At 42.4% G+C, this 13,546-nt stretch overlaps 3 protein-coding genes across 3 annotated transcripts; 1 reads left to right on the forward strand and 2 right to left on the reverse strand.

The window, feature by feature from the left end:
* The first annotated feature begins 1,858 nt into the window (after positions 1–1,858).
* Positions 1,859–5,365, forward strand: LOC108042668 (putative inorganic phosphate cotransporter). The gene is made up of 4 exons (XM_017121062.2): positions 1,859–1,911; positions 1,972–2,517; positions 4,364–5,028; positions 5,153–5,365. Exons 1-4 carry the CDS (start codon positions 1,878–1,880, stop codon positions 5,363–5,365), a joined length of 1,458 nt encoding a protein of 485 aa, XP_016976551.2. The 5' UTR covers positions 1,859–1,877.
* On the reverse strand, positions 5,351–11,542 carry LOC108042667 (spatacsin). The gene is made up of 6 exons (XM_017121060.2): positions 10,358–11,542; positions 8,590–10,062; positions 7,063–8,535; positions 5,960–6,999; positions 5,722–5,883; positions 5,351–5,660 (listed from the first exon to the last, which is right to left on the reverse strand). The coding sequence occupies exons 1-6, from the start codon at positions 11,417–11,419 to the stop codon at positions 5,441–5,443; spliced, it is 5,430 nt and encodes a 1,809-aa protein (XP_016976549.2). The 5' UTR covers positions 11,420–11,542; the 3' UTR covers positions 5,351–5,440.
* Positions 11,543–12,132: 590 nt separating this feature from the next.
* Positions 12,133–13,279, reverse strand: LOC108042670 (SUMO-conjugating enzyme UBC9-B-like). The gene is made up of 2 exons (XM_044460156.1): positions 13,150–13,279; positions 12,133–13,089 (listed from the first exon to the last, which is right to left on the reverse strand). The coding sequence occupies exon 2, from the start codon at positions 12,844–12,846 to the stop codon at positions 12,367–12,369; it is 480 nt and encodes a 159-aa protein (XP_044316091.1). The 5' UTR covers positions 12,847–13,089; positions 13,150–13,279; the 3' UTR covers positions 12,133–12,366.
* Positions 13,280–13,546: the final 267 nt, after the last annotated feature.

The following is a 13,546-nucleotide window of genomic DNA, read 5'->3' on the forward strand; positions in this document are numbered from 1 at the left end:
TCTTATCAGCGGCTAATTCAGCAGTAATTATCGCCTAACGATCGCTTTTTCATTTGATAAAAAAAGCAGTATAGTGCCCGGAACCAAAGTGATTGTAATTAGCTCCGGCAATTGATATAAAGTGCCTGGCTGACTGCCGGCGTTATATTTGCTCTCTGATAAGAACTTACCGCCAGCTACTGCGGAAAGAACAATTTGCACCTGTCATTGTTATTGTTTGCTTTTATACCCAGATCCCACGAGACTGTGAGTTATGGAGGCAAGAAGTGGGTGTGCGATAGTTCAACGCTCGGTTATTAAACTGTCTATAAAGCGAAATGATTGACTACTGCGAGATGAGGATCTTTAAGGGCACTCATTACGTGTTCTGTTTAGAGATGATTTGTATTCCCTCTTAAATCTCTCGAATGTACGTTCTAGGAACTAAAATCTTAAAATTTTAGTAACAGAGAAGAAATTATTTTACTAGCCGAAAAAAAAATAAAAGCTTAAAAAACAAAAAATTATATGCTAAAATATTTGTAAAGTTTGTCAATTATTGGTTTGCATAAGGTGTTATACGGATTTTACCAAGAACATTCGAACTTATATTGTAAACATTTTAATTAGTATTAATAATATATATGATACAAATTAAATTTTTTTTTGTTTTTAAAAAGAGCAACAAATTACCTTTTTACTTCCGTCTTTAAAGGCATCGCTGTATGAGAAACATTCTAGTCGAGTGGTAGAGTTTTTCTCTATGGTTTGAACTATAAAAGGTATTTTATTTAAAGACATATATATATATTGATATTTAAAGGCTCCATTTAAGGAAGGTCCTTTCAATTCAATTGGCTTATATCTAACACTGTCATTTAAAGCTAAGGCCGTGAAACTTAAGTAAGGCATTCCCGGCAGCGCAGCGGCCGCATTTATGTATTTCTTATACATATATTATTATGCTTCTTGCTGCTGACAGCGGCTAGCTCAAGAGAGGTAGTATGTACTGGTAGTGTTTGTGCAGTCAAGGCACGGGAATCTGCTGACCTATGCACTTATGATCTTCAAGGCAGAGCTCGGCTGATCGTGATATGGTCTACTCGAACCATGCCTTGTGTTTAGGTAAGCACATGCAACAAAGTGTAACAGTGCGTATCCCTTAAGTACTATTGGTACAGTGGGTATTGGTTATATGTGTACATACTACAGAACATAAGAGTCCAGGTAAAAGTTTTTTCCAACTTAAAGTTGTCCCTATGTAAAATTATAATTATATAAAATAATGTTTATTACATTTATAAAGATTAGAAAATATACCTAATTATATAAGCTTATATTAAAATAAAAAGTGGACGCTACATTGCTAAGAAAGATTTTAAAGTTGATGGGCCAAATTTAAAATGAACGAGCTTGGCTAACCTGAATCTAGATATAATTCAATATTATTTGAAATTGTTATATTTCTGAATATTCGTTTCTGTGCAGTGCACTTAATCAACTTAATTCAATTCGAATCCATTAATTGTAAAATATGTTGCACGTATTATAGATATAAATGTTTATGAAAACTATTTTGTTGTATGAGATTGCGTCTTTTATCCTGTACATAAATATATGTCTATGTGACGATCTTTTATTTGTATGTCCTCTGGTATCTGGTTTCACTTTCCATGCAGATCACTTTAATCGGAGTATGCAATATATACATGTATATATGCCTAGAACTTGAAACATTGTTGTCAGCGGCACGCGGCCAGAATTCAAGTTTCGGTGAGGCTTGTTCGCCTATTTGGCGGGTAAACTAGTTTAGAAGCTACTTAATCACTTGCATTGCCAATCTTTAGTTTTGCTAGTTCGGTGATTCGCGTTGGTCGAAGTGGTTGTTGCGCCTCGCAATGACGATAAGATCATTCAATTTGGTGGCAAAGGGTGAGCTCGTATTTGTGGTGCATTTGCCAAGTTCGCTGTCAAAGTCTTTTGTTTTTGCAGGTCCCAAATGGGGCATGCGCCACCTGCAGGTGCTGTTCCTTTTCATATGCGCCACTTTGACCGTGGCACAAAGGTTTAATATGAGCGTGGCCATTGTGGCTTTCACAAATGCCAACAGTAGTCACCCAAATTTCCCGGAATATCGGTTGACGGAGCAGCAGAAGTCGTATATCCTCAGCAGTCCCTTTTGGGGTTCCTGTTGCACCCAACTGATGAGTGGCTATCTCTCGAGTCGGTTTGGAGCCAAGATTCTGCTGCTGGCCATCATGTTTGTGACCGCTCTTCTCAGCATTGCCACGCCCTTCGTATTGGCTTGGGGCGGATGGCAACTGTTATTCTGGGTGCGAATAGTCCAGGGACTTGCGATGGGGGGCATGTGGCCCGGTCTGTACACCCATCTGGCCAAGTGGTGCCCCAAGATGGAGGCCAATCGCTTGGGCGGAGTGATGACCACGGGATTGGATTGCGGCACAATAATAGGATTCGCTTTGAGTGGCGCACTCTCTGCCTCGCCACTTGGCTGGCCCAGCTCCTTCTATGTGCCAGGTACGTTTAGTATCCCTAATCCTATCAATCCCAATTTCTTCATGAATTTAATAGTTGCTTCCTTTTAATAGTTTGTGAGGCTTGTTTTTTTAATACGCTTGCAGAGGGTATTATAGTTTCAGTCAAAAGTTTGCAACGCAGTGAAGGAGACATTTTTGACCCTATAAGTATTTATATTCTTGATCAGCATCAACAGGAGAGTCGATCTAGCCATGTCCGTCTGTTCGTCCGTCCGTTCGTCCGATTCTACGCAAACTAGCCCCTCAGTTTTAAAGCTATCTACTCAAAACTTTCAAAAAAAATTGACTTTCTATTGACTTTCGAGCCTTGTCAGGCAACTATATCATATAGCTCCCATAAGAACAATAACAAAGTAAGACTTTGTTGTTTTTAATTTTTGTATTTTCTTTGGGATCTCATAATTTTTAAATACTAAGGAATTACGGTTTTAAGTAAATTAAATATTATATTATAAGATCCCATAGGAAAATTAAAAAATTAAGAAACAGAAAAACTTAAAAAAAAATTTAATTTTGCAGTTTTTTCTATTTATTAATATATTCCTTTGAAATACAGTAATTATTTACTATATCAGAATTACTCTTTTAGTTTTGTCAAAATCGGACAACAATATCATATAACTGCCATAGAAATCGAAGTGTGAATATAGGATGTCCAAAATCTTATGGCTGTCTGCCCTCTTTTAAAAAAAATAAGTTGTACCCTTTTTTACAAAAACTTAACGATTCCGCACTTCACGAACTTTTTCTAAACGAGGCAAGCTGGGAAGTTTTGGTGGCAATAAAGCAAACAATAAACCCACTTTCTATTGTTAGTATCTTGACAATTATCTATTATCAATTGTTACATTGTATATTGAAGTGTAATTAAAAACCAAACAATAAAATAAACCATAACTGTAGTGTTAAGTTACTACTACGGGTTATTTCATAATATCCACTGAATGCTGGTTGACTTTAATTTATACTCCATAGTTGACTTTAAATACTCGTCATTTTCAACACAATACTATTTCGGTGATAAAACATTTGTTGCATGAAAAATGCATATAAACATTTCTAAACAATTAAAAGAACACTTACATTTCGATTTAATTTAGATTTTGGAAGTTAGTTAGTTAGTCGTTGAATGATTTGTATACCCTTGCAGAGGGTATTATAATTTTTGTCAAAAGTTTGCAACGCAGTGAGGAAGATGTTTTCGACCCTATTAAGTAAAGATATTCTTGAACAGCTTCGTGAGGAGTGTTGCTCTTGTCATGTCCTCCAGTTGATCTCTAATACCCTTTGTAAGATAAGGGTATATAAACATTGAATGCTGAGGTTTGCTTTTTGCTATATTTTAACTTCATGTATATTAATTTCAATACATAAAAATAAAAAAAAAAATTGTATTTTTAAATAACAAAATTTACCTTTTTTTGCTCAGACCTATATGCACTAAATTATTATACACTGTGCTTTTGTAAACATAATTTGCCACAATGCAGATGGTTCTCTGGTATTCTAACCTAATAATTTTTGAATTCTTTTTTTTAATCATAGTTAATGGATAAAACGCCTTATGCGAAAAACATTTTCAAAAAACGTAAATATTTTTATTTGTTTTTTTTTGCTGTTTACAAATTATGGTTTTCTCATTTTACTGTGACAATTAAAAAGAATACTAAACAAAAATTTATTTTTAAATTTAAAATTACGTAAATACCAGAGCTGAGGAATAAAAATGGAAGGTATAAACTATGATTTGAAAAGCCTAATTTATTATATTCCAATGTTAACCTAATTTAAGCGAGATACTTACCAATAATTATTTATAATCGCAGGATACTTGGGAATTGCATGGTGCCTTCTTTTTCTACGTTATGGGGCTAACTGCCCGTCCGAATCCAGATTTATTTCACTGGCGGAGCGAAAACACATTCAACTGGCTTTGGAGCAGAATCAGGTTGTTCGGAGTGAGATTCCTCCAGTGCCCTGGCTTCAAATACTCACCTCACGGCCGTTCATTGTGCTGGCCTTTTGCAAGATGAGCCAGGCATGCAGCTTCTATACGCTGATGCAACAGATTCCACGATATATCCACGGCATCTTCCACTACAGCATCGCGGTGAATGCCCTGCTCTCCGCTCTGCCCTTCGTGGTCATGCTAATGTCGTCGTACGGGTTTATTTTCCTGTCTGACTATTTGACCCGACATCGTGACATTTCCCTGCCCATCCTCCGGAAGACCATCAATTCATTTGCCACGTGGACTCCGGCTGTGTCCTTGGTGATTCTATCCTACCTCAGCGATCGAAACGTAGTGGGAAGTATGTGCTGCCTGGTGGCAGCAACAGCTGCCATTTCCGGACAGGCTATTGGTAGTTCCCTCAACCACGTGGACTTGTCGCCCAATTTCGCTGGACTCCTTTTTGGGATCAGCAACACATTGATGTCTGCGGCTGGAGTGATATCCCCCATCGTTATTGGACTAACGGTTACCAACGAGGTGGGTAATTATCATAAGTTCTTATATTTAAATAGTTAAGCAAAAGCAATATAATTGTACATGTTTATCTATTTACAAGTTTAGACTTAATATTCTGGTGCATAATATTTAGTTTTGATTTCAGTCGGATCGCACGCAGTGGCGTTCTGTTTTCCTTGGAATCTCTGTGATTTTGTTCCTGGGCAACTTGTTTTACGTGATCTTCGGTCAAATGACTGTCCAGTCATGGAATGATTCCCAATCCAAAAAGACCTCAACAGAAGCGATACCAAAAATAGAAGCGCCTTACAAGGCGCCCGAAGAAATGCTATCCTTCGAAAAATTTAATTATTTGTAAATGTATATTTTGAATAACGTATTTAGCAATTATGTTGTTGTATAAAATCAGATTAAAATCACAATGGTATATATGTCACGTCTCTCCTTCCGTATGGAAATCGGTACGACCGAAGTTTGTGTCCCGTAGATAGTAAACTGAGGAATCGTTTATCAGGGAGATCACGATGGATTTGAGCCCTAAAATAGAAGCCAACTTGTATTTGAGGATCACTGATTTAATCAGTTCCACCAGCTGAGCTAGCGACTTCTGCTGTTTATAATTCGTAGCATTACTTTCACAGTACAGCAAGTAACTAAAAAAAAATAATAATAATTATTAATTAGAAAGTTAAGTAAAATGCTTAACATTCTTACCCCTTGACTACCTGTTCAATCACATCGTCATTGATGCGTTGATGGCACAAATACTCCTGAAGATAGTTGGTTACCTGAAGTACTACAAATTGGGACAAGATGGCCTCACTCCAGTTAATGTCGTAGCCATAGGCTCGACTTAATATTAGTGCTTGTGGAACGCTGAAATTTGAACATTACAATTTAAGCCCAAATGATTAAAAGTATTTTATCAAGTCAGCTATTCGAAATGATATACCTCAGATGGGTGTTGACCAGTTCCCGAAACTGTTCCCTTGACCGCACTCCAATGACGCTCACACACATTTGCCGCTTTTCCAGAGCCTTGTTAAAGAGATCCAACTGCATGGCCATCAGCTCCGCCCGGGAAACACTATGCTGGGCCAGCAGAAGCTTGTTGTCCAACAGATAGTTCTCCGTAGCATGTGTGTAATTTTCCAACGCCTGCTGCAGTAGTGCTTGAACCTCCGGAGAGCACTTCAGCTTGTTGGTCTGCTCGGCAATGGTTTGAATCTTGTTTACTAACTCCTGGGCTTCCTCTGTCCACATCTCCGCCAACTCTTTGTACATGAGGAAGTGCAGGGCCGCCAGTCGCAGCAACTCCTTTCCATTCTTTGGTTGATATTCCCTTAGGTAGCTAAGGATTGCCTGACGAAGTCCGCCTTTCTGATCCTCGTCGAACTGCCCCAACAAAGACTCGAACTGCTCGTTCTCAATCAGTGAATCAAAGCAATAGAACATCTCGCGGTAACGTGCTATTCCAATCAGCATCCGGACAATCAGTGACCAGGATTTCGCTTGGGCCAGTTGACCGTTAAGGACTTTCGCTTTCTGGAGGACGCTCACAATACCTTCCATGGAGCACTCGTGAACAAAACACAGATGCGCCTTGATCAAGAGCTCCACATAAATTTGATTCAGCTTCTTGTGCGACAGCACCTGGGGAATTCCTGATAATGTTCCCGTAGGAGAGGGCGTTGGCAATCCATAGAGTGTAATAATCTTGGACAGATTATCGAAGGCTTCAGTTTTCTCAAAAACCTTGCCCACCTGGTAGCGACGATAGGCCTTCAAGGCATCACAGTACTCAAGCAGACAATTACCCAGCATGGTTGAATTGGGAGCCAGATCAAGGAACAAGTGGAAATCCTTATCGATGCTGTGGCCCCAGAGATCAGCATTCTTCAAAGCGCTTCTTGGCTGCTCCCTGGCATGAAAGATGTAGAACCGGGGTCGTAAGATGCATGTGGTCAGCTCTATGGCCAAGCACTCGGCAATCTGTAAGAAATGAAATGAAATTTAATCCCTACAATCGGACACAAAAGGATTAAAGAGACTCACTTCTTCAGGCGTCATCCGCGTGGAAATTTGTATATCACTGACCACCAACAGACGCTGCAGGCAATCCTCAGCAGCGGCACTCTTCAAAAGAATACTGGCATCCTTGGTGCGCAGCACATCCAAATACTCCTTGTCCAGATACATGGCAGCCCTATAGGCAAGAACAATTCGCCTGCCGAGCTCCACGCCAAACTTCAACTTCGATCCAATGCCCAGCAATGTGTCCAGCGTTTGCTGCTTTTCCTTAGAAGGAATCTCTTCGAACTCCATCGCCACACTATCCGAGCAGCTATCGGAAAGATCACTATCGCAACGATTCATTACATTTTGATTTAGAGTGATTCGATTGAACTTTGGAAACGCACTCTTCTCAATTTCGCCGAGCAGCTGGCGTTCCTTGCTCGACAGATTACTAATGCTGGTCATGCCTTCGGCCAATGCCATTGCAAATACAATGAAGCGTAGGTCATTCGGTCGGAATTCAAAAAGCTCTTGAAGCCGAAGTGCCTCCACAATGTCGCCCTCGTCCAAAAGCGTGTTTAGTAAAGTATTCAGTCTGGTTTCCATCTCCGAGGTTAGCTTTGTTTTATCAGCTATGCTGAGGTCATCAATCCCGGCTAGTTCCTTGAGTTCCGAGAAGGATTTATAGAGCACACAGCGCTCTTGAAGCATGATTTGCTCATAGTACTCCGAGTGGTAAATGGTTAGCAGAGAGAGCTGATCCTCCGGCAGCTGCAGGTAGCACAAAACCATATCGTACTCAATCTGATCGCGATCAAAGGATTCGTTAGGGAACAGGTGGTGTTGCTTAATCACGCCCAGTGTGCTCTGAAGCAGTTCATATCGGCGGAGGCCCACTTGGCCAACGGAGGAGGCTGCCTGTAGCAGGAAGCTCACCAGAATGGCGGGTGCCAAGGCATGCTGTTGGATCTCTTTCTCATACTCCTGGTGGGGTCTTATTTCTCCGGCCTCCAGCTCAGCCATCCATTTTCCATAAACAATATCACCCAATGGCAGCTGCAGCAAGGTGGCCAATTGGAGAGCTTCCTCATAAGCTCGTGCCTCAGTTAGGGCATCAACCAGTCGTCTGTACTCCGAGCTATCCCTCCTCACCAGCTGCTCCAGATCAATGCTCAGTTTCCGCAGCCAGGTGGCTGCTACTCCGAAAACTTTATGTAGAAGACAGAAATCCGGCAGTTCACATATATCACCCACATCCGAGCGACAGATGCAGTCGAGAAATCGCTGCTGCAGCAAAATGCAGTCAAAATTGGACTGTAGTTGGATGAGCAGAAGGCTGATAGAGCGATGCAACACTTGTTGGCGAGGTAGGCTTCCACAAAGGGGCAGAGTTACTGAGTCCTGGCTCCAGCTGAAAAAGAACTGACGTAGTTCCACAATCGTGGCGTCGCTAAAATCCTCCTGGTGTGCTGTCAGCTGAAGGAAGCGACACAGATGCGTGAATTTGCAATCCTGAAAAAAAGTTTTTTTAACAAAAGAGTTATTTTTACAATTAGTTGTACTCACCGGCTGGAAAATTTCTAAGCTGTGTAGAAGTGCATTTACATGTCCACCTGCGACAGCTTCTCGGATAAGAGACCACACCCACTCCGATCGATTATCTTCGCGTACCTTAGAAGCCTCCTGCAGCTGGTGGCTCCACTGACCACTGGCCACCGAGAGCCAAACTAGCCAACACCAATCTCGGTTCTGTTCGCTAAGTGTGGCTGCCAGCACAGCCAGGACAGGCAGCTCCTGCCGGATGCAGTGTCTTAAGAGATTGATACTGCTGCAGTACGGAGTATTCCCAACCATCATCTCCAGAAACTTTGCTGTGGTCGGAATAATCTCGTCTGGCTGTCTATTGGTGCTGCACAGTATGATGGCAAAGATATCCTGTCGAGTGGTGTGGGTTAGCAAAGTGCACAGGGACTGATCCGTGTTCCTCTGAAGTTGCTGCAAACTGGAATCTTGATTTGAACTGTGGGAAGAGTTGGTCATCGTTTCTTGCGACGAGTTTGTTTGGGTTTCCCCACTACGACGGGGCGGTCTTTGGAAGCTCCTTTTATGATGGCGATCGCCAGAGGATTCATAGCTTAATGCGCGCAGCAGATGGACACCGAGTGGCGAGGACTTGAAATGCGGCAACAGCTTCTTTAGCTCACTTAATGGAAGATCGAAGTACTGGAAGATGAGCAGCAAGTGCCACCAGTCATTTTTAGAGGCGTAGTGTTCAAGCAAAGCCACTGGAAGTTTTCCAGGAGTATCCCTAACAGCCAGGCGCATTAGGGATTGATATAGTTCCAAAGGAAATTCCGTGGGATTAACCTCTAGTTGCTGGACCAAATCCCGATCCCAACCAGCCAGCAATTCCGAGTAACTTTCTCCACTCTGGCGCTTTGGTAGCTTCCGCTGCAGCAGGAGGAAGCTCCTCAGTGGCTGAGTATCGAAGCCCAGCATTTCACAGCAGGCCACGCAATGGGTTACCAGCTCTTCATCGCTAGCGTGCTGTAATGCCATCTGGGTGACCGTCTCACAGGCGTGGAAAAGCTGCGTCTTCGTGATCTGGCCATAAAGCTGAAGTTGCTCTGTGATTAGGTAATAAACTGCATAGGCGCTCCTCTGCTGCTTCAGGTAGTGGGTGTAATTCAGCTGAGATTTCCTGGCATAACGCTGGCACAGACGCGCATTTGAGAAGCTAATTGGCTCACCATGTCCAACGGAGGCCAGGAGCGGCAGATTCACCTGCTTAAACTTCAGAAAGAGATCTTGAGCAGTGGGCAGGCCGGAACTGCTGCTCGTCGGTCCGTGGTCGAAACGAGCTGTCAGCGATTTAAGATAGGGCACCCGACCCAAGCTGGTGCTAGTGAGAAATCCTTCCAGGGAGCGCACACTTGGCTCCTGACCCAAAAAGTCGTAGAAGGTGAGCAAGGGGTGGCCTTCAAATGAGTCGGCGGAATCGTGAGTTTTCTCCAAGTATGCCTGAACGCTCTTGGAAATCTAAATAAAATAAAAAATGAATTACAAATACGGATATAATTATTTTAAATACATTGATCAAATTTTAAATATTTAAATATTGTTTGCATTATTTTTTCAACAAAATTCATTTGATTATCTAAACGTCATTTTATGCTCAAGTCAATAACAATAAAAGTATTAAATTATTAAGTTAGTTATTACACACAATAACAAATTACTAATCTGTAAATACTATTTAATTATTATTGACTAAGTGAATTACGAATAATACTAGTATTACTAGTATAAGCTGAAGTCTTATATCCTGACTTACCAACTCGAATCCCTCGTTCTCGGTTAAGGAATTTGTTTTCAGATCGACGATTAGGTTGATCAGGGCTTCCTGATGGGTCTCACTGCTTGCCAACTGCTCCAACGAGGCAACTGGGACGCAGTCCATAAGGAGCAGTGAGTGATGACCACGATCTAGCAGATATTTGGCCAGGGGCTGGCGGCTGAGGAGATCCGCATGCTTGCCCAGACACTCCATTGTGCAAAGACGACGCAGCAGAGTGGGAATATCGCCGGATTCATCCTTGAAAAAGTAGCCCGCGCGGGCGAAGAAGTTTCGCAGCACTTCGCTGGGCTGCTTCAGTTGCTCCAGGGCGTATTCGTACATGTTGTCATCTATTTTCCAGGCGGCAAAACCCTGTTCTAAGGGAGAGAGCGTTTCCTGGGCTTCCACACCCAGTTCCTGGCAACGGCACCAGCGTTGAAGCTTTGTCTGTTGATTGCTATCCACCAGGTGCTGCCAGACCAGTTCCTTGGAGAGAGAACCCAGCAGAGATTCATTGCCATTGGCGAAGTATAGTTCTACGAGCAGCAACTGCAGTGCCTCCTCGGGTAGGGTCATCAAGGCTTCTATGTGGACACGGGGCAGCTGCACCTGATGCTTGGCTACAAGGGCACCACACTCCCGGAGTTGCTGGACCAAGGACCAGTGATACGCCAGCACTGGCTCCTCCTGCTCGTACATCAATGGCTCCCGGTTGCGCAGGTGATCCAGGACAAACTCACTCAATTCCTCGTCCTGGCACTCGCAGGCGAACTGGAAGAAGAAGCACTTCACATCCCGGTCCACATTACGGATCACGTCCTCCGCCTTGCAGACGAGTCTCTCAGAGAGCAGGCGCTGCACATAAGCCTGCACCACGTCGTAGAAGTAGTGGCGGTACTCTGGGATGGGGATCTTTCGCTTCTTCGCCCAGTACTCCAAGCACAGGTCGATGTGCTCGCCCTTGGTGGCCACCTCCTTGATAATGGTCACCTCACTGATCCCCGACCAGCTCTTGAAGATCTTGTCGCGGGCCTGAGCCTGCGCCTGGGCGGAATGCATCGTGTTGGGCGGAGTTTTTGGAATGTTCTGCGGGCCTTTTCACATCCCTTTGTTTCGCCTCCGAATGAGAACAATACAATACAGTGCAATGCAATCAACAGTTGATAATAGGAAAACAGCTGAATCTGCTTCCTCTTCCCCGGAACCTTATCTGTGGTTAAACTAGTTCCACATACAGTGAACGTTGGCACTAATGAACCACCTTGCAGTTCCTTAATTCCCTACTTAAATTCGTCACTCATCAGTCTGACAATTGTGGTGATGATTTGCGATGAATTTTCCTCGATATTCTCCTATGGCCATATTTAAATTCATCACTATGTGCTGGCAAATTCATCAATTAATCATCATTAGAGATAAAAAGTGATGAGCGGTACTTTACGAATTCCGATTTGTATTTTTATACATGCATAATAAACCTAAAAATAAAGTTTCTAAAACATTTAAATTAAAAATAAGCTCGGAAATCTAATCAAAAAATGTTTTGGATTAAGTAAATTAGGCATTAATAATCAATCAAATAAAACTTATGATTTTCGGTTACCAAACAAAAGGGATAAAAAGTCAAAGGTACAAGTATACTTAAAATAATAAAATAAACTAAAAATGGACTTTAGGTCCGCATGTATATGTATTATCTCTCTGAGCCATTCGAAAGCTTATCCACCTGAAAAATGTAATATTTTTTCTTAAGTACATACCAGCGCCTAAAATTTTAGAGAACTTTTAGAGTTTTATTTTAGATGAAGGAGTACAAAATGAGTAATATCAATTGCATTTAGCGGTATACAAAAATGTAGTTTGTGTGCGCAGTAGAGTTCCGTTTAGATATGTACATAAGTAAACTTAGTAAAACTAATTAGATGTGAGGAGCATTTACGAAAACGCGTACCCCCTAGATGTGTGTTTGCTTATGTCTACAAAGGAATCCTCTTGCAGGGATCGGATTACTCCGTGGCCGCCATGGAGCGGGCCTGTGCGCGAACACGTTTCTCGTACTCCAGGCGGTTCTGGCAGTAGATGGTGTAGGCCTCCGCCTGGGCCGGGTCCTTGATGTTCGGCTCGTTAAGCAGGTCCTGAATGCCCAGCAGGATTTGCTTGATGGTGATGGCCGGGCGCCAGTCCTTCTCCTCGTCGAGCAGCGACAGGCAGACAGTGCCCGAGGGATAAACGTTCGGGTGGAACAGCGGCGGCTCGAACTTGCACTTGGGCGGCGAGGTGGGGTAGTCGTCCTTGAATATCATGCGCAGCTTGTAAAGGCCGCCCTCCCAAGGGGTGGACTTCTTGCCGGGAATGCCGCATTCCCAGATCATCAGGTTGAGGGTGCCGTCTGTGTTTTTGGCGGGACGGGCGACGAATCCGAAGGGATGATCCTTGCGCCAAGCTTTTCGCTCCTCTCCCAACCGCGTGACTGCAATGCCAGACATGTTCAGAACTTCGGTGTCTCAACTTCCGTTTAGTGTGTATCCTAAAATGCTGCTTTATTTGCAATTTCACTCTTTAGTCCCCTCGTTTTCCTTTCCGATGCTGTTTGCACTTGAACAAAAATGCCTACTTTCAGTTATTTGATGGCGTTTTTACCGTTCTTTGCAAATTCTCTCTTGTGCTCGCCAAAGGTCAGAACTGCAGTTATGCATCAGCTGTTTTTGTTTTGAGTGTGAAACGAAGGCCTAAATGAAATCAAAGATCGTCTTAAAATCAGTCAAAGTATATGTACAAATATGATTTACTTTTGTTATTTGCGTTGGAACATCATGCAGAAATTATGGTGAAATTTATGGGCTCTTTTCTATGACTTATAACTTTTCCCGCCTTTTTTTCGATTTTCTTAGAACAGCTGTTTTTTTGCGCTAGTGCTGCACAATATGAAAAAATGGCAAAAATAATCGAATATTACCAAAATATCGAGTCCTCGACGACATTTGCTGTTATCACGCCACTGGGGCTCTAGTTATATTAAAAATATAATTTTTGCCGAGAGCTTCATAGGGATTCCATTGTAAATGCACGTAGCATTTTTTGGGAGATAGAGAAACTGTTTGGGGTTTGAACACTCTATAAGACCGACCAGTAGTGCCAACTTGGTTTTTTACATGCTTCCAAGTGGACATGGATTCGGAATATTTC

This window comes from Drosophila rhopaloa, unplaced genomic scaffold (genome assembly GCF_018152115.1).
Source record: "Drosophila rhopaloa isolate 14029-0021.01 unplaced genomic scaffold, ASM1815211v1 contig_115, whole genome shotgun sequence".
Taxonomy (NCBI): domain Eukaryota; kingdom Metazoa; phylum Arthropoda; class Insecta; order Diptera; family Drosophilidae; genus Drosophila; species Drosophila rhopaloa.

What these genes read in the sequence shown, in the direction of transcription:
- LOC108042667 (XM_017121060.2), bottom strand. Translation starts at nt 11,419, where the DNA reads ATGCATTCCGCCCAGGCGCAGGCTCAGGCCCGCGACAAGATCTTCAAG. An exon ending in GCTTAGAAATTTTCCAGCCG is followed by an intron (nt 8,536 to 8,589) that starts GTGAGTACAACT and finishes ACTTTTTTTCAG; the next exon opens with GATTGCAAATTCACGCATCT. An exon ending in CGCGGATGACGCCTGAAGAA is followed by an intron (nt 7,000 to 7,062) that starts GTGAGTCTCTTT and finishes CATTTCTTACAG; the next exon opens with ATTGCCGAGTGCTTGGCCAT.
- LOC108042670 (XM_044460156.1), bottom strand. Translation starts at nt 12,846, where the DNA reads ATGTCTGGCATTGCAGTCACGCGGTTGGGAGAGGAGCGAAAAGCTTGG.
- LOC108042668 (XM_017121062.2), top strand. Translation starts at nt 1,878, where the DNA reads ATGACGATAAGATCATTCAATTTGGTGGCAAAGG. An exon ending in ATTCAATTTGGTGGCAAAGG is followed by an intron (nt 1,912 to 1,971) that starts GTGAGCTCGTAT and finishes TTGTTTTTGCAG; the next exon opens with GTCCCAAATGGGGCATGCGC. An exon ending in GACTAACGGTTACCAACGAG is followed by an intron (nt 5,029 to 5,152) that starts GTGGGTAATTAT and finishes TTTTGATTTCAG; the next exon opens with TCGGATCGCACGCAGTGGCG.